Genomic DNA, 17,707 nt, shown 5'->3' with positions numbered 1-17,707 from the left:
ATAATATTCAAATATATATTAAATTACATATTAAATCAAAATTTATATATTAAATTATATATTTTAAGATTTATCTCAAATTTATTCCCAAATTTCTACTTTATGGGAGTCAACCCTAGGAACCAGCTCATTCAAATTCAATAAAAAAAATAATTATGTTAAAAAATTCTTATTTCATATTTTTCCACGGTCAATTTACAAAGTCTACCACCATATAATTATAGTCAGCAATATTTCTAATCTTTTTTATTCTTTTTTCTAGATAAGAGCACATCTTTATTACATCAAAAAGTAGATAAATAAACCATCAAAATTAGAAAGAAAAAAAAACACTAGAATCAATTAAAAATAACACATAAAATAGTTAAATCGGTATGTCAAATCTAGATGCCCAAATTCCAATTATCAATAATTGAAGAAAATAAGATTTATTATAACTTTATATTTTTCATAAATTTTAATTTTAATTTTAATTTTAATTTTTATATTTTCTTTTTAAAAATTTAATCCCTGTATTTTTTTATATTTCAAAATTTGAGTACAACTATTAATACTATTAATTTTTTTGTTAAAGTTTTTATTATAACATTTTGAAATAAAAGAAATACTCACTCGGTAACTATATAACTAAAAAAAGGACATTGCAATAAACTTAAATTTAACAAAATGATTTTAACCTTATTAATAGTTGGACCTGAATTTTAAAATAAAAAAGTAGAGGGACTAAATTCCTAAAAATAAATATATAGGGATTAAATTTCAAAACTTTCAACAAGTATAGAAATTTATGGCATATTTTAACCTTCTAGATATAATTTCAACTTTTTTATAGATTTAGTCTCTTTCTATTTTACTAAAATTTGAGATCTAATGTATTCAGTTTAATTTGATATAATTCTATTATTCTACTTCTGTAATATTAATATTACGTTCAAACTGATAGCATTATTGATTATTGTCGTTAAAGTTGTGATGTGATTTTTTTAAAAATTGGTTTATCATTTAATATAAAAATTTATTATTAGTTGAATCTCATTAATTAAATTTACACGGTTGGGAGTAAAGTCAAAAAAAAAAATTGGTGGGAAATTGATTTATAAATTATTTATAAAGCTAAAATATAATTTATCATTGTAATAACATAAAAATTTGCAATTTCTTGAGGGATTAAACTATAAAATTTTTCATTTTTAGAGGGGAAAATAAAATTTCAAATTTAATGGGTCAAAACTGTAATTTACCATTAAATAACTTAAAATTTTATAATTTTTAAGGAAGCTATAAGAACAATTGTCCATTCTTAACTATTTATATGAACAATTGTCCATTCTTAACTATTTATATGAACAATTAACACTATAAAAGTAAGGGCATTAAATTATGCAAAATTAAAGTAAAAATATTGAATCTAAAATGTTAACATAGTAAAAGGAGTAAAATCAAAATTAAACCTTTTTATAGAGAATAATGAAACCTATTTTTTAGGGATAATATGGTTTTAGGCCCTTTAATTGGCAACTAGGTCCACTTAGGTACCTGTACTTTTTTTTTGTTCTACTTTGGCCCATGAACTCGGCAACTAGATCCAGTTTGGTCCTTGAACTTGGATTCTGTCAAGATTTGATGATGTGACCAGTATTACTGGAATAGGACTAGATTAGAAGGACTCAAAATTAATTAATATAATGGTTCGAATAAAGGGGTTGAATCGATTAACTCAAAAATTGTTTAAAAGTGACAAAAATGAAAAAAAAAGGACAAAATTTGATAGTTAAAAAATGGGGGGTCTAATTAAATGTTTCGTGAGATTTATGAGAATTTTCAAATAAATTAAGAGAGCTTAATTAAAATTTTAAAAAATAAAAAGAATAATGAGAATTTTCAAAAATTTAAAGGGGCCTAATTAAAAATTTTAGATAACTTCAAAGGAGAAATGAAAATTTTCAAAAAATTTAAGGGTCTAATTAAAATTTTCTAAAATTAAAAAATCAAGATTTCTCAAAAATTTTGGGGGCCCAAGACCCCTAGGCCCGATAAGGATCCGCCACTTGTATATATTTTGGGAGGACCTTTGTCCAAAATGGGTTTAATTGTCGAATTAAAATATTAAAGTGGATTAAAAAAACAAATACTAAAGTGAAATAATCAACAAGTTTAGGGGTAAAAAATTATATAAATTTATTTTTATCACGACTGTATATAAAATCCGGCGGGTCTCACTTAACTGCCACCAACTTCAAGCAAAAAAAGAAAATGATGCAACGACTTTTGGTTCCATTAAAGAAAAAAAAAAGAGATTTTCAGAGTCAATTTTCATGAAAAGAAAAAAATATTATATATTTATTATAAATTTCTCACTTTATCGTGAAAATCGGTTTGTAGCTCTCCTTTTCAAGAAACGATACTAATTATTATCTCTAACAACAGTGATTACAAAGAAGAAAATGGAGCTTAAACCTGGTTTATCAGCTTTAATCACCGGCGGAGCTTCCGGCATCGGTAGGTATTTTGAAATCTTTACTTCTAAAAAAAAAATTGTATAATATTTGTTTTTAAAGGATCTATGAACTTGATTTGATGTGATCGATTGTAAAGCAGAAGTAATTTGATTGATTTTTATTGATTTTTTTTGTTTGGTTGTTGCAGGTAAAGCGTTGAGCTTAGCTTTGGCTGGGAAAGGATTATTTGTAACGGTCGTAGATTTCGCTGAAGAGAAAGGGAAGGAAGTTGCTTGTTTAGTTGAGAAAGAGAATTCTAGATTTCATGAAAAGTTGGAGTTTCCTTCTGCTATTTTTGTTAAATGCGATGTTACGAATCCAAGTAAGCTGGATTTCATCTTTTCTTTATCACTTGCTCGATCATTTTCTTCAAAGTATTCGATTCATATTTGAATATGCCATTCAATTTTGAATTTTTGCATATAGGCGGTATAACTTTAGCAAAATGATTGATACTAAAGTAAATTCCAGTTTATCCTTGTTTATCACCTGCAGATCATTTTCTCCAAAGTATTTTTGTTGGATATACATTGAATATACACTTGCTCGATTTGGAATTTTGTGAATAGGAGATATTACTTTTAGCGTTTGAGAAGCATGTGGCGACATATGGAGGATTGGATATTTGTATTAACAGCGCCGGCATCAATAATCCAGTACCATTTCAGAACGATCAAAGTGATGGGGCTAAGACATGGAGGCACACCATTAAGGTCAACCTGGTTGCAGTTATTGATTGTACTCGCCTTGCAGTAAAGCTTCCACTTTGACTAGTGTTTTTTCTGCATTTTTTCTTTGATGACAGTCCTAATTTCCAGCAATGGATTTTGATTGTTTAAGGTTTTCTTTTTAACAGATTAAAACTATGCAAGCTCTGCAAAAGCCAGGGGTGATAATCAATACAGGATCTTATGCTGGTCTTTTCCCATTTTTCTTGGACCCCATTTACTCTGGCTCAAAAGGTTTGCATTTATTTTTGCCTCTGTAACACTGTTTTCAATTCATTGATCTTCAGTCAAAATTCATAATTTCATTCGGTTTTATTCTTAAAGTTTTAAGTTCCTTTTGATATAAAACGAACCGCTAAATTATTTCTGTTAAGCTTAAATTTGAATTGAATTTTAAATGCTATTTAAATATGAAAACAGAAAGCTCCATCGAATTTGGTAGCCACTTTTTTTTTTTCGATACTATCCATGGCTTTTTTATAGTTTATGCTCAGGATCCATGAATACAACTTAAATTTAGCTTGTTGAAAAGGGTAAACCTAATTAGATAATAATGAAATAGAATTCGAAATTTTTTAAGCGAAACACAAGTATCTTGTTTACTCCCTCGATAGTAAGCAGTTCTTCAAAAAAAAAGGTGGTTTGAGGATAAAAGAAAGACTAGACTTAAACCAAAACGAGTTATATTTTGATTGGTAAAAATAACTTTACAAACCAAACATTAATGTTCATCACCTATTCATATTTCTCAGATTATTTGCAGAGATTAGTGCGAGAAAGGGCAAATGAATATATATTAAGAATGAGTTGATCTTAATGAAGATCTAAGAATAAGGGATCTATGTGTGTAATTCTTGCAGGCAAAACATTTATGTAATTTGACAAATTGCCTGCAATATTTGTTTTCCAGGAGGTGTTGTCTTGTTTACTAGATCACTAACTCCGTACAAACGTGAAGGAATACGTGTCAATGTTCTTTGCCCTGAGGTAAAAAAATCTTTAGTTAATTTAAAGATTTTGGATGCTCATAATTAGCTTCTCCTATGTAATTTGCCTTTGAACATGGATATAGGTTGTTCGAACAGAGATGGGAGAAAAACTGGACCCCAAATATGTATCTCTAATGGGAGGCTTTGTGCCAATGGAGTTGGTGGTAAAAGGTATATGTTTTGGAATTTTGCTAACTGTTATCTCAAAATAATTTTTTTGTTTTGAATTTATTGATGTTTTATTATTTTTAAATAGTAAAATAGATATTTTAATTTAGTTCAAATTATGTTTGGGTAACGAATTTGCTTGGTCCAATTCCTGAAAATCTCTATCTCAAAGGATATATTTAAAGTTGTGATATATAATAATATTTTCATATTTTTAGATGAATAACTAGTATACTAACTTAAAAGTAAATTTGTAAAATCAGTATACTAACTTAAAAGTAAATTTGTAAAATCTTGTAACATTATCTTATGATAACTATATTTAATGTAGTTAAAAGTATTATAAACATCGTGTTAGAATTCGAATTGCATTTTAGTTTTTATATTAAAAAAATAGACAAATTAATCTTTGTACATAAGATCAAAGAGCAAACCGATACTTTAATTAAAAGTTTTATTAATTTTTTTTTATTAAAAACTAGTTCTTCTACGTCAGCAAGAGGTGTACAGGGCATGCCATGTGTCACTGTTAGGTTATTTTATTAGTCACGCTAGTTTTTAGCGGTAAAAAGGATTGAAGTTTTTAAAAGAAATTATCTATTTACTTTTTAATCTAACCTGTAAGACTAGTTTTCTCATTTAATAGAAGGTGGTGAAATGCGGCTACTAATACAAGGAATTTTATGGTACTTTTACCATTTAATTTATAATATATTTATAAAAAAAATTGATTTTTAGTAGATTTTGCACGTAAAATCACTTCTGGTAACTTTCTATGCACCTGTGCGTATTTCTAGGTGCTTTCGAGCTTATCACTGATGAAAGCAGAGCTGGTTCTTGCCTATGGATTTCAAACCGCAGAGGCATGGTATATTGGCCCATTCCATCTGAAGAAGCAAAATACTCTTTGCGTTCTTCCACAAGTTCCAGGACCAACAAAATCTCGTTCCAAGCTCCTTTAAGTTCCCAACTACCTCAGAATTTTGAGAAACTGTAAGTAAAATGTTATAACTGCTTCAGTTTTTAGTGTTTACAAATTATATGAGGAGTTTTGAGGGTTGGAAGTCTTGAGTTGCCAGTATTTACATAGATCGAGTTCTTGCATTGTTGCAGAGAAAGCTACAATTTCAGGATAACATATAAGAATCCAGGTCTTTATTCATTAGCCATGTGTTGGACACATACTCATGTCGACTCTCACTCTAAATCTGAGTAACATGGACCAGCTTAAAAAGATAAGATGTGTGTTTATAGGTTTAATAAGATACTGACCAGTGCCTTATCGCTCTTCATCTTCAGTGTTGTGCATACCTGGAGCCAAAATTTTCGTGATGCAACCCATATAATAAGTGCACCATTGAGACTACCTCTTGAGTCAGACCAAGTTCTTCTGAAAGTCATTTATGCTGGTGTAAACGCAGGTGATGTAAGTTTTTTATTATGCTCCATTTACGATTCATTTGTTTTCTCTTTTCTTTAATTAATTCTTCTCTGCACCAAACTCTTTTCTTTAATTAATTCTTCTCTGCACCAAACTTTTGATATCTTTTATTCGGAGAGTAAGAATCTTGTATAATTATACAAAGTTTTACGTCTCTTTGATATATAAATTACATACATTGTACTTATGTGTGTATTCTTGAATAACATGTTACACACAGGTGAACTTTAGCGCAGGCCGTTATTTTCAAGGAACCAAGAAAGACCCTGGATTTGAGGTACAGAAATAAAATATTAACTAACCAAAATTAGGGATGGCATCGATTGGGATATTTTCCATTATTTGTAATACCGAATCTGAAGTAAAAGACATCATGGATATCTACGTCATGGTATCAGACTTAGAAAAAATCGGATTTGTATCAGCAATTACCCGAATTCACATTATCTACCTATTGTCATCCCTAGTGAAAATGTGGTAATATAATATAGTTCAATTAAGCTGATATCTTATGGCTATGGTTCAATTTTGCTGTTACAGGCAGTGGGAATAATTGCTGCCATTGGAGATTCTGTAAGAAATTTGAAAGTGGGAACTCCTGCTGCAGTCATGACTATTGGATGTTATGCTGAATTCATGAAGGTATAAGATCAAGTTTATTTATTTATTTTTTCAATATTTTATAGAATCTTGTGTATCATCTATTCTAACTTTTTATTCCAATATTTAAATTGTTAAATAATTCGATTTTGAAACTAAATATAGGTTCCTTCAAAGCAAATACTTCCAATTCCAAGACCTGACCCGGAAGTTGTTGCTTTGCTTACTTCAGGATTAACAGCATCAATCGCTTTGGAAGAGGTACCTTTTTATTGCATTTTTCCCTTATTAGATGTAGACTTTTGCATTCTCCCAAAATATGACCCCATCTTTCATTTCCTTTTTCTTAAACATTGTAGCTCTCTAATCACCCTTTTTTTTAATCTTCTTCAATTTTTTTTTTGTTTTTTTCATCTTATAGCTTGGTCAGATGAAATCTGGAAAAGTTGTCCTTGTAACTGCTGCTGCTGGAGGGACTGGACAATTTGCAGTCCAGGTTTGTGTTAAACTGAGTTGATAATTTGTAATACCAACATTATATGAAAAAAAAGGTAGTAATAACGACACAAAATATAAGAATAATAGAAAAATAAGAACATGATATAATACACAAATGTATCAAATTAACATAAGCACAATTTAAATTACTAACATAGCAAAAGATGTGTTTGTCCATATTGTTTGTTTAATAAAGTCCTGGCTTCTGAATTCTATTATCTTAGTATGCTTTTATCTTTGTTACTATAAACTCTTCATTTTCCTTAAAGTACTGGTGTCAACATATTTCGGATACAGGTGTGGGCACGTTACTCCAAATATATTAAGAATAAAGGAAAAAGTTGAGCATACTCATGATAGATAAATCATGCCTATATCCAATTCTCATTCCGAATCAGTGTAACATAGACTTATATTCCTTGCTTAACTTAATTTTATAAGTACTGAATTATGATATTACATTTATTTTTAAAAACATCTTCAACGATATATTTTATATGACCATCATATTTTACACCTTCAGAGATATACTTAATGTTATCTCATGATTGTATGTATATGTTTCATGGCTTCAACAAGATTTTGCCCCCTGGATGTATCTTTTTTGTGATCCCCATCTCGACTTTTGCAGCTTGCAAAACTGGCAGGAAATAAAGTTGTTGCAACTTGCGGAGGAAAAGAAAAGGCGAGGCTTTTAAAAGAATTTGGGGTTGATCGAGTCATAGACTATAAAACTGAAGATATCAAAACTGTATGTATCTGAAATTCCTATTTTCAATGGTCAGCTTTTTTATCCATCCGTATCAGACACATGCTCGGTATCCGGCCCTTACAACCGAGTCCAAGTAACATATATTTGAAGTTTGAACTCTCAGTATGAGAGATTCTAGTCTATTTAGTCTACTTTGCTGGTTTTCCAACCAATGTATCCTTTGAATCATCATCCATAGCCTAACATCTGAGATTAATCTCAACACCATTTTCCATGACTATCTCAGTTGCCATCATTTTATCATCATTCATGCCATGCCCCATCTTCTGAGATTGATCTGACCACAGTTTACATACTGAAGTAATGCTGCCATGTCATAATTTCTGCATTTTGTTGGTTTCATGGAAAAAAAAAATCTGATTCTGTAATCTTCCAGGCTCTCGAGGAGTTTCCTAAAGGAGTTGACATTGTTTACGAATGTGTCGGTGGGAACATGTTTAATTTGTGCCTCGATGCTTTGGCTATCCGTGGACGTCTCATTGTGATAGGAATGATCTCTCAGGTTGTTCTTACTTCCCCTTTTTTTAATGAGCTTAAAATTTATAAATAAAGTTACTGCTATTCATATTTATTGTTTTGACCCATTAATTTTTAGTTTTTAACATTTGTATTGAGTTTGATGCTATGTTTAGTTTTTCCTTTCAGGTCACTTTTAATATTAGATAAGTGTTTATATTTGACGCTCAAACCCAAATTTGAATAACATAAATAACCATAGGTTGTTAGAGAATGATCAAACCATATGTTCTTACATGATATCGTAGCTAGTGAGTTGTTAATTTAGCATAAAAACAATCTAGCCGATCTTCAAATTCGCACCTTTAATATCTTTTGGTGTTGTACTTCTTTTGGACAGTATCAAGGGAAGGATGGATGGAAGCCATTAAATTACCCTGGGCTTGTTGAGAAGCTTTTGGCCAAAAGCCAAACTGTTGTAAGTAGTTGGTTAAATTTGTTGCGGTGACTCTTCCTTTTTTTTTCTTGAAATCCTCTTTTCCAATACTTATGTCCAACATATTTTCGAACATAAGTAGATAGATACGATTTTTTTATGAGATATTGTAATTACTAATGACTAGCTTATTAGAATATAAATAATAATAATAATAAGACTTACAATAATTCGTTGAGCAAAACCGTTTTGCCATTTTCCGGCGATCATGAATTTTATGGTTTCGGATCTACTATACATGTCATATTGTCCTCTTCACGACATCAGATTTCTTCTTGTTTGATTGTATTGAAAATGTTCTTTTTCTTTTCAGGCTGGCTTTGTCCTGATCCATTATAGCCATTTAATGCAAAAGCACCTGATTAGACTATTTCAGCTTTACTCTTCAGGAAAGCTTAAGGTACATGTTTGATATACTTCCATAAAAGAATCTTGTGTTTTATTCGCTTAGCTAAACAAAAGCCTTAATGCTTCTCACTTAACATGCTGTAATTCGGTTCAACCAGGTCGTGATAGACCCGAAAAGATTTTCGGGTTTGCATTCAGTTAGTGATGCTGTTGAACATCTGCATTCGGGTAAAAGCACCGGCAAGGTAAGCACAAATTTACTATAAAATGAGATCATTCATGCAAAACCAGCGTAGTCCTCTAATGTGTTTACATTACTATGAAACTGTTTAGGTTGTTGTTTGCATGGATCCAAGCTTTGAACATCAAATGGCTAAGTTATGATTTGCAGCCGATGAAATCATGGAGTAATCGTTCATCATTCATCCCCACCGGATAAGTCTTAAAAACTATTTACATCTCATAGCGGAAATATACTCATACATACGTAGCAGAATCATGTTCATTTAAAATGGTTACTAGGTTTCAACAAAGAACCACAAGTTAGCATTAAATTGCTATTTCTTTTTTGTATTGTATAATGTAATGCTAAATGATGCCATCGTGTATGTGTATTTGGAACTAAAAGTTATATCGAATAATAGTATATAGAAAAGTAATGGAGGGGATCCTAACCCGATATTCTCGAAAACCCAAGTTTTATACACTTGTACACTTTCTTCTTCACAAAATACTATCTCTTGTGCTTGAGATATATGCAAAAAATTCCCCATCACTAATGGACTAGTTTCCATTACAAAAGCTATTGAGTGGCCAGTGTCACCAAGGTCCATTGGCCACTTCTCGAAACAGAGCCTCGAGGTCATCAGCATTCTCTTGCTTGAATAACCTTATCTCTCTATCAAGTTTAGTCAGTGTATGGGTTACTTCCGCTAGCTTTGCTTCGAGTTTCAGCTTTTCCTCATTTGAGTTGGCTTGTTCGAGTTTAGCTTCTTTGTACCTCCTCGACTTCGTCAAGAGGTTCATTAACTTGTCCAATCGAGCACGTAAGAAGCCCACTTTCATGCCTAACCCCTCAAACGATCTCAAAGTTTTGTCCCAAGTGAGGAAACTGTCGTGGGGAGTTGTAAGCTTGGCAGCTCTAATGGCATCCGCAATATTGATCGTCTCGGCAATGACTCCGGCAACCAGTTTACAGTTAAGTCCCTCGAGAAGATTTTCGTGAAGGAATGAGTTTTGATTACAACAAAGCTCGTAGTACTTCATCTGCAAGTACTTTGAAAACTCGAAATCTATGACTAAACCATTAACAAGAATGTTAAAATCCTCGAAACTCTTCACTTCTCTAAAATCAACAATGGATTCTGAAAGCCTGATTCCGTCCGAAACTTCAGAGCCGAGATCAACCCTGTTGTTCTTGGATTGATCCACAGTTGGTTCAAGGTTAGAACTATAGAGAATGGGGTCATTTCTATCTTCTGTTTTTCCTACCGAAATTTCACATATCTTTAGTTCTTTCCCTGCAATCATCAAAAGAAAACCTTCATAAACCCTAAGATTCATATATTCGTGCCATGTTTGTGTATTATCGGAGATAGAAATGGCTTACCATTGTCAACTAATTGAGTGGAAGATTCTAGCTTTAGAAGGCCAAGAGCAACATCTACTTCTTCTGAACATTTTTTTCTCACAATATAGACCTAATAAATCATAGAAAGCTTCATCATAAGCATGTACGATACATATATGGATGTTGGTACTAGGGTATGATCAACCCAGAAAAAAACCATACAATTACCTTAAATTTGGAGGGTCTCACTAAATGAAAGACACATACATCTCCTTCCAATAATTTATGAGCAATGGAGAACGCTCTCCATCCACCACTAAGACCAATCTTTTCCACTAAATATTTAACTTGAAACTCTTTCCCTTCTTCATCTTCCAAAACCATCATTCGATCTTCCTTCGGCAAATGATTCAAGCAGAAGTGCTTCGGAAGACCCTGCCATCGGAAAAAGTTAAAACATCTGCCAATCAATATACCAATGCGGAAACAAGTCTCAATGACGAAAACCGAGTCATACCAGCCAAAATCCTCCGGTTACATGTGATGGAAGCATGTATTTTATCATGCTAGGGAACTCAGATGATAGATTAGCTTGAATATCCAATGCTCGTTCCATTACAGCCAATTTGGTTTCGCCATTTTCGTACACTTCATCGTATTTTGCTCTCTTCCGTTTATTACTAAAAAGGAAACAACAGAGACAATATTATATTATACAATGTTGTAATGTCCAGATTGTTTCAAAGACATGAAAGAAAATTTTGAGCTAAAATAACCCACCATTGAGCCTTCTCCTTTTCATAAGAGACTATCTGTCCAAAGATTCATAAAATTCCCATTAGTATATTCTTGAAATACACATATCAAACAACCGTTTCAAACTCATGTTCTGGTACAGGTAACAAGATATGACCTTCTAACGACTGTTTCGATGGTGTATATGTATGTATGTATGAGGAAGAGACCTTGAAAGAGCTTATTCTCATATTCCGGATGCAAGCATATGACCCTCTAAGAGTCCAAAATGCTGTTTCGGATGTATACCTGTATCCGAAATTTACACACGAGCTCGGTACCTTTCCGATATTTACACCCGAGCTCGAGTACCCACCGTATTGTTGCTGAGAGTTTTTAGACTTACAGTTTAGTGACAACCTTAAAGGAAAAAAGCTTAAATGGGATATTGAGGCTCACTTGGTTCACAGTCATTGCTGAAAGTTTTTTCCTAAACAATTTGGTCTTGGGTGGTCTCCCTCTCCCTCGACTAACCTGCTATATATATATATGTATGTATGTATATATATATTCATAACCCCAAAAAAAAACAAATTACATGCTTGGGTACTTCTAAAATACATACATAAGTGGATGAATGATGATGCTTATGTATTATGTATGTATGTATGTATGTATGTATGTATAAAAGAGGAAGAAGCAGAACTTATTTTCTGTTTTGAATAGAGCCCGAGAAGGAAAAAAAAAACAGAGTACAAGCTTTGGGTACTTCTAAAAAAATGTAAATGTTTGATTATACATACATAAAACATGTAGATGATGCTTATGTATGTTATGTATGATGGATGTATATAAGAAAAGAAAAGAGAGCTTGAGAGAGCTTACAAGCTTTGGGTACTTCTGAAAATACATAAAACATATGGATGATGAACGTATATAAGAAAAAAGAGAGCTTTTTCACTGTTTTTCTGGATAGAATCCAAGAAAAAAACAAAGAAAAAAAGAAACAGATTACAAGCTTTGGGTATGCTTCTAAACCATGCATACATAGAACAAATGGACGATGATGATGCTTATGTATTATGTGATGTGTATATATATATGTACGTATACATGATGAATGTATATAAGAAAAAAGAGAGCTTGAGAAAGCTTATCCTCTGTTTTTGATATAACCCAAGAAAATAAAAAAGAAACAGATTACAAGCTTTGAGTATACTTCTCAAAGATACATGGAACATATGGATGATGATGCTTATGTATTATGTGATGTGTATAAGTATGTAGATATGATGAATGTGTATATAAGAGGAGGAGGGACCTTGAGAGAGCTTATCCTCTGTTTTGGAGAGACAGCCATGGCATCTCACTTTCAAAAGCTTTTGTATTTGAAATTTTGAAAATCAAAAAGAGAAAAGGAAGTTTATTATTATATACATATTTCAGTACAAAATGATCGGGTTTTGTGGGACACTGCAGAGAGAGAAATGTATTAGTGGAAAGAAAATGAAAAGCATTTCTTCCTTCTTTTTTTTTCTTCCCTTTTTTGTTTCTTCCACTTTTGGAGTTAAATTTTAAATCAATCCTCCCACCATCTACAACTGATTGTGGACCATGAGAAATGGAGTCTTAAAAAAATTTTAGATCTATTTTCTAAGCTCAACCCGAATTATAAATGTTAAATTTGAATTTAAATTTTATTCAAGTTGCGTTAATTTTTGTCCTGTCTATAAATAAACTCAATGTTAAAAAAAGAATAGATTAGATATTAGAATTCGGTTTTCGATTTTCTATTAAATTAATTTAAGTATTTAATTTTATAAATGTTTTGTTTTTAATGTTTAATTAAGGTTAAAAATTGATATTACAAGTGTTGACACCATTTTTTTTTGGGTGAAAAACGGGATCGACTTGGGTTTTGAAAAAAAATAAAACAGGAGTCGCCACCAATCCTTTTTATAAGGTGTGATTGGATCACCTCGAAAAGCGGTTGTTTTTAATAAACGGTTTGATTTTATTAAAACAACAAGTTTGGTCCGCGAAATTCAGAAAACGGGTTCGGGAGTCGGTTACGCACGAGGAAGGATTAGCGCCCTCGATACGCCCAAAATTGGTACCTTAGTTGATTACTTAATATCTTAATGTCGAAAATTGAAAACTTAGAAGAATTTTAAAAAATACGATCCTTGTATTAAAATGTTGAAAATTTTTAGGAAAATGGACATATTTCACATTATTCGAGAAAGAGAATCATATCCAGTAAGTTAGAATACAATGTCTCAAATTCCCAATACGTGAATGAATGCCAGAATTTTACTTATTTAAAAGATATTTTATTATCTCGGGTTTAGGAAAGGGATCATGCCCAGTAAGTTAGGACACGATCTTTTCTTAATTCCCGAGATCGTTTCAAAACTTGAGTTTGAAAAGATTAGTGTGTTTAGATTTATTGTGGAAATCGAAACCCAGTAAGTTAGGGTACGATCCTCTCGAATCTAAACACAAAATATCATTTTTTAAACAAATTTTATTATCGAGTGAAATAAAAACATGAAGTCGTAGTAAAAAATGTGAAAGCAAATTACATTGTTGTACATGACAAAATCATAATGAATACCAAAGTGTAAAAATGATACGAGCAATGGCAACAATATAAAATAAATAAAAGTCAAACCTACAATCATATAAAAATAACAATGTATATAAACAAATAAATTAAACATTCGTTCAAAATAATAATGAAAATGAAATAAATAAATAGTGAATACAATTAAAATGTAAAGGGATATATATATATGTATAGACGAAAAATAAAATATGTGTGTATTCATAAATTACAATATATATATAAAGTATATTTTAAAATATAAAGAAGAAAAATATGCATATATATAAAATATGTATATATATATATAGGCGTATAAAATTATGGAATATGAAAATAATGAAATGCATATATAAGGAAAAAATGTATGTATATACATAAAATTATGTAAATATGAAAAAATATATAAATTATATGATAAAAAATATAAGTATTTACATGTATATGTATATAGATCATAAAATACAAAGATATATAAAATATAAATATGTACGTAAATTTATAAAACATGAAAAATATGTGTATATATGTATTATAAAATATATATATAAGTAAATATGTACATATATACGCATATAACTATCATAAAATATAAAAAGTATGTATATAAGTATATATATAAATATAAAAAATGCTCCTATATATATAAAAGCAATAATAATAATAATAATAATAATAGTAATAGTAATAATAATGTCAACTTTATTAATTTTAATAAGAAGATAACCAAAATAATGAAAAGGGGCTAAATTGGATTAAAAATGAAAAATAAGGGGCGGATTCGAAAAATAAAGAAACAAAAAGAATTAATGCCAGACACGCGCAAAAGGAGGGGACCAAAAGGGAAATATTCCCACGTGGACCAAACGACGTCGTTCTAACAAAGCCTGAGCAGACGGTCGATGGACCAAATCGCAAGAAAGATGGAAATTTAGGGCAAAATTAAAACAAATAATAAAAGGGAATAGGACCCAATTGTAAACGGCCTCAAAAGTGGAAGGACTGAGGGCGCAAATAACCCCTCTGGTCCAAAAACACGCGGATCCCAGGCGGTACGGGTCGGGTCGATTTGAACCAAGTCCAAAACGACGCCGTTTTGGTACCTAAGAAGGCTGCCCAAAACGACGTCGTTTTGGAAGCCTATTTAAGTCAGTTTTTTAAAAAAAATTTCATTCTTCTTCTTCTTTTCAGAAAAAGACTTCAAAAACACTCTCCCCTCCCCTTCTTCTCCGGTCAAGGGCCTGGGCAAGAGCCACCGTGCCGGCCACCGGTCGCCAGCGCCGGCGCCGCCGTGCACGGCGGCAGGGAGACCAAAAGTCTCCCCTTTTTCTCTCCGATGCCTCTCCTCGACCTCCTGAACGCTCCGGTGACGGCAAAAAAAGGTAAAAATGCCTCCTTTTTTATTTTTGTTTCGAAATAAAATAAAATAAAATAAACGGAAAAGAAAAAACAACCTTTTTTATTTCTGTTTTCTTCAAATCTTGCAAATAGTTACAAAAAGAGATCTCTCTTTTTTGCAAAAGACCAGATCCATTCCCCCCGTTTCGTTTCGGTTTTGAATGGCTCCCTTTAGCCATTTACAACTTTCTCTTTTTAAATCCATTATGCTGTCATTTCTCCCCTTTTCTTTGCTGTTGTTGCTGCTTTTTTGCTTGTTTGCAGATGAGCAGTTGGGCGATGGGACGTGCGCGGCGCAAGTGGCAGAGCAGGTGGACGAAAGCCCTAGGTGCGGCGCACCTAGGGTTGCTGCTGTTTCTCTTTTTTCTTTTTTTTTGCAAATGGGCTAGGGTTAGGTAAATTGGTGTTGGGCCTGCTGGTTGTAATTGGGTTTGGGTTAATTGGGCCAGGTCTAGGCTTGTCTAGTTTATAATTGGTTTTGAGTTTAGGTTTAGGTGGGTTTGGGCCCGGGCAAAATGGCCTGTAACAGCTGCCCCTCTTTGCTCGTTGTCGTGTAACGAGAACAGAGCAAAGACCAAGAAAGGCCAATTTTGCCCGGTCTTGCCGAATCTTGACTTCTTCTAGTGCTTCTTTTTCTTCAAATAGCCTCCTTCCAGTCCACTATGTCTTGTTGCTTCGATCCACTCCACTGCACTTCAGAGTGTTCTGACTTGCAGCTTCAATCTTCTTCGCAACAACTTTAAGAGGACGATATTTGTGGTTTTAGTCTGCTCCACTGCTACGTCAGGGAGATAAGACTTGATGCGATCTGCTCTACTGCAACTTCAGAGGTATAGGTATTGGCGCTTCGACCCACTCCGCAATGTCGGGGAGATAGAATTACTGGCTTCAATGTACTCCACTGTAACCACAGGGAGGTAAATCCTGATGCGATCTACTCTACTATAATTTCAGAGAGATAAGATCCTTTGTTTTAATCCGCTCCACTGTAATCTCAGGGAGATAGGATTACTATCTTTGATCTGCTCTTCTGTAATATCAGGGAGATCAGATCTGCAATTCTTCAACCAGCTCCACTACAACCGAGAGAGGTAAGGTTTGTCTTCGACCTGCTTCACTGTCAACGCAGGAAGATAAAATCAGTTGTCTTCAACCAACTCTTCTACACTCGAGAGAGGCAAGGCTTTGTTTTCGATCTGCTTCGCTGTTAATGCAGGAAAGCAAGATCTTTTTTTCTTCAACCAGCTCCATCACAACCGAGAGAGGCAAGGTTTGTGTCTTCGATCTGCTTCGCTGTTAATGTAGGAAGGCAAGATCTTTTGTCTTCAACCAGCTCTATCACAACCGAAAGAGGCAAGGTTTGTGTCTTCGATCTGCTTCGCTGCCAATGCAGAAAAGCAAGATATTTTGTCTTCAACCAGCTCCATCACAACCGAAAGAGGCAAGGTTTGTGTCTTCGATCTGCTTCGCTGTCAATGTAGGAAGGCAAGATCTTTTGTCTTCAACCAGCTCTATCACAACCGAAAGAGGCAAGGTTTATGTCTTCGACCTGCTTCACTATCAATGCAGGAAGGCAAGATCTTTAACTTCATTGATCTGTCCCTCGGGGAACATGACCTGTATGTTCTATTTTATGAACCTAATTGTGCCTAGTGATTAGGATGACATAATCAGAATGAATCAAATGCTTCTAACTAGATATGTATGAATGATATTTGAATGAATGCAAAATGTCATGAAGATTATTCCTTAATGCTTAGGTTAACATCACGTAAAAACTTATTAGGGTTTTATCACTGACGTACTACAACGCCTTTTTGCTCGTCTGGTATATCCAAAGAAACACTTAATCTGGATGCCCCCCACTGTAAACCTTAAAGTTTAATCTATTAGGACACAAAATTTGTACCATCATTCTCCCACTACAATCCAAGGGTAGAAAGATATGGCTTTTCAATCTTCTCCTATCGCAATTCAAGGATACAGAATGTGAAGCTCTTTGGTCCTTTACCTCATTCCCAAGGTGTCATACCAAGTGCTCATGCACAATTGCAAAATTTTCCTCTCCGAGAAAACCTTTTCTTATCATTTGGTGATCATTGCTTGTTTGTTCATTGAAGCTTTGTCACCAACACGACATCTCGTCATTTTGTTCAATCAATGTTTGGACAACAAAATCCAAAAAGATAGTCTTTAACTTAGACTCTTCCTTCTTAGATACTTCACCCTTTAAACTTGGTGTTTTCTAAACAATAGTCCTGTTTCAGGTTCCTGTATTATTTAGAAACTTTTCAGAGTAATATGCAAAACTTCCTTTGTGAAAGTTTTATTAGTCCATTAATCATTATTCCAATGCTTGCAAAAAAGGTCATAACAATGGATAAGAATAAAGTTGGTTCTGAGCA

The 17,707-nt window shown here is 32.7% G+C and overlaps 2 protein-coding genes across 8 annotated transcripts; one reads left to right on the top strand and one right to left on the bottom strand.

The window, feature by feature from the left end:
* Nucleotides 1-2,232: 2,232 nt before the first annotated feature.
* LOC107934156 (probable quinone oxidoreductase) lies at nucleotides 2,233-9,685 on the top strand. Of its 3 annotated transcripts, none has more exons than XM_016866515.2 (18): nucleotides 2,233-2,499; nucleotides 2,647-2,820; nucleotides 3,068-3,250; nucleotides 3,355-3,460; nucleotides 4,137-4,213; nucleotides 4,299-4,386; nucleotides 5,181-5,376; nucleotides 5,683-5,809; nucleotides 6,045-6,101; nucleotides 6,365-6,466; nucleotides 6,590-6,685; nucleotides 6,846-6,920; nucleotides 7,554-7,673; nucleotides 8,071-8,196; nucleotides 8,551-8,628; nucleotides 8,960-9,046; nucleotides 9,153-9,239; nucleotides 9,328-9,685. In XM_016866515.2, exons 2-18 carry the CDS (start codon nucleotides 2,764-2,766, stop codon nucleotides 9,376-9,378), a joined length of 1,713 nt encoding a protein of 570 aa, XP_016722004.1. In that variant the 5' UTR covers nucleotides 2,233-2,499; nucleotides 2,647-2,763; the 3' UTR covers nucleotides 9,379-9,685. The 3 variants fall into 3 exon arrangements, with proteins under 3 accessions (XP_016722004.1, XP_016722006.1, XP_016722005.1); XM_016866517.2 differs by having other exon boundaries at nucleotides 2,261-2,499; nucleotides 2,647-2,829; nucleotides 3,078-3,250; XM_016866516.2 differs by having other exon boundaries at nucleotides 2,329-2,503.
* LOC107934122 (B3 domain-containing protein Os01g0234100) lies at nucleotides 9,645-12,796 on the bottom strand. Of its 5 annotated transcripts, none has more exons than XM_041117003.1 (8): nucleotides 12,621-12,796; nucleotides 11,759-11,836; nucleotides 11,530-11,685; nucleotides 11,345-11,376; nucleotides 11,082-11,244; nucleotides 10,793-10,999; nucleotides 10,604-10,694; nucleotides 9,645-10,514 (listed from the first exon to the last, which is right to left on the bottom strand). In XM_041117003.1, exons 1-8 carry the CDS (start codon nucleotides 12,657-12,659, stop codon nucleotides 9,814-9,816), a joined length of 1,467 nt encoding a protein of 488 aa, XP_040972937.1. In that variant the 5' UTR covers nucleotides 12,660-12,796; the 3' UTR covers nucleotides 9,645-9,813. The 5 variants fall into 5 exon arrangements, with proteins under 5 accessions (XP_040972937.1, XP_040972944.1, XP_040972951.1 ...); XM_041117010.1 differs by having other exon boundaries at nucleotides 11,759-11,833; XM_041117017.1 differs by lacking the exon at nucleotides 11,530-11,685 and having other exon boundaries at nucleotides 12,621-12,783.
* Nucleotides 12,797-17,707: the final 4,911 nt, after the last annotated feature.

Source organism: Gossypium hirsutum, chromosome A01 (assembly GCF_007990345.1).
Source record: "Gossypium hirsutum isolate 1008001.06 chromosome A01, Gossypium_hirsutum_v2.1, whole genome shotgun sequence".
Classification (NCBI taxonomy): domain Eukaryota; kingdom Viridiplantae; phylum Streptophyta; class Magnoliopsida; order Malvales; family Malvaceae; genus Gossypium; species Gossypium hirsutum.
Note: the sequence above shows the minus strand (reverse complement) of the source record. Positions and strands in the feature narration are given on the sequence as shown.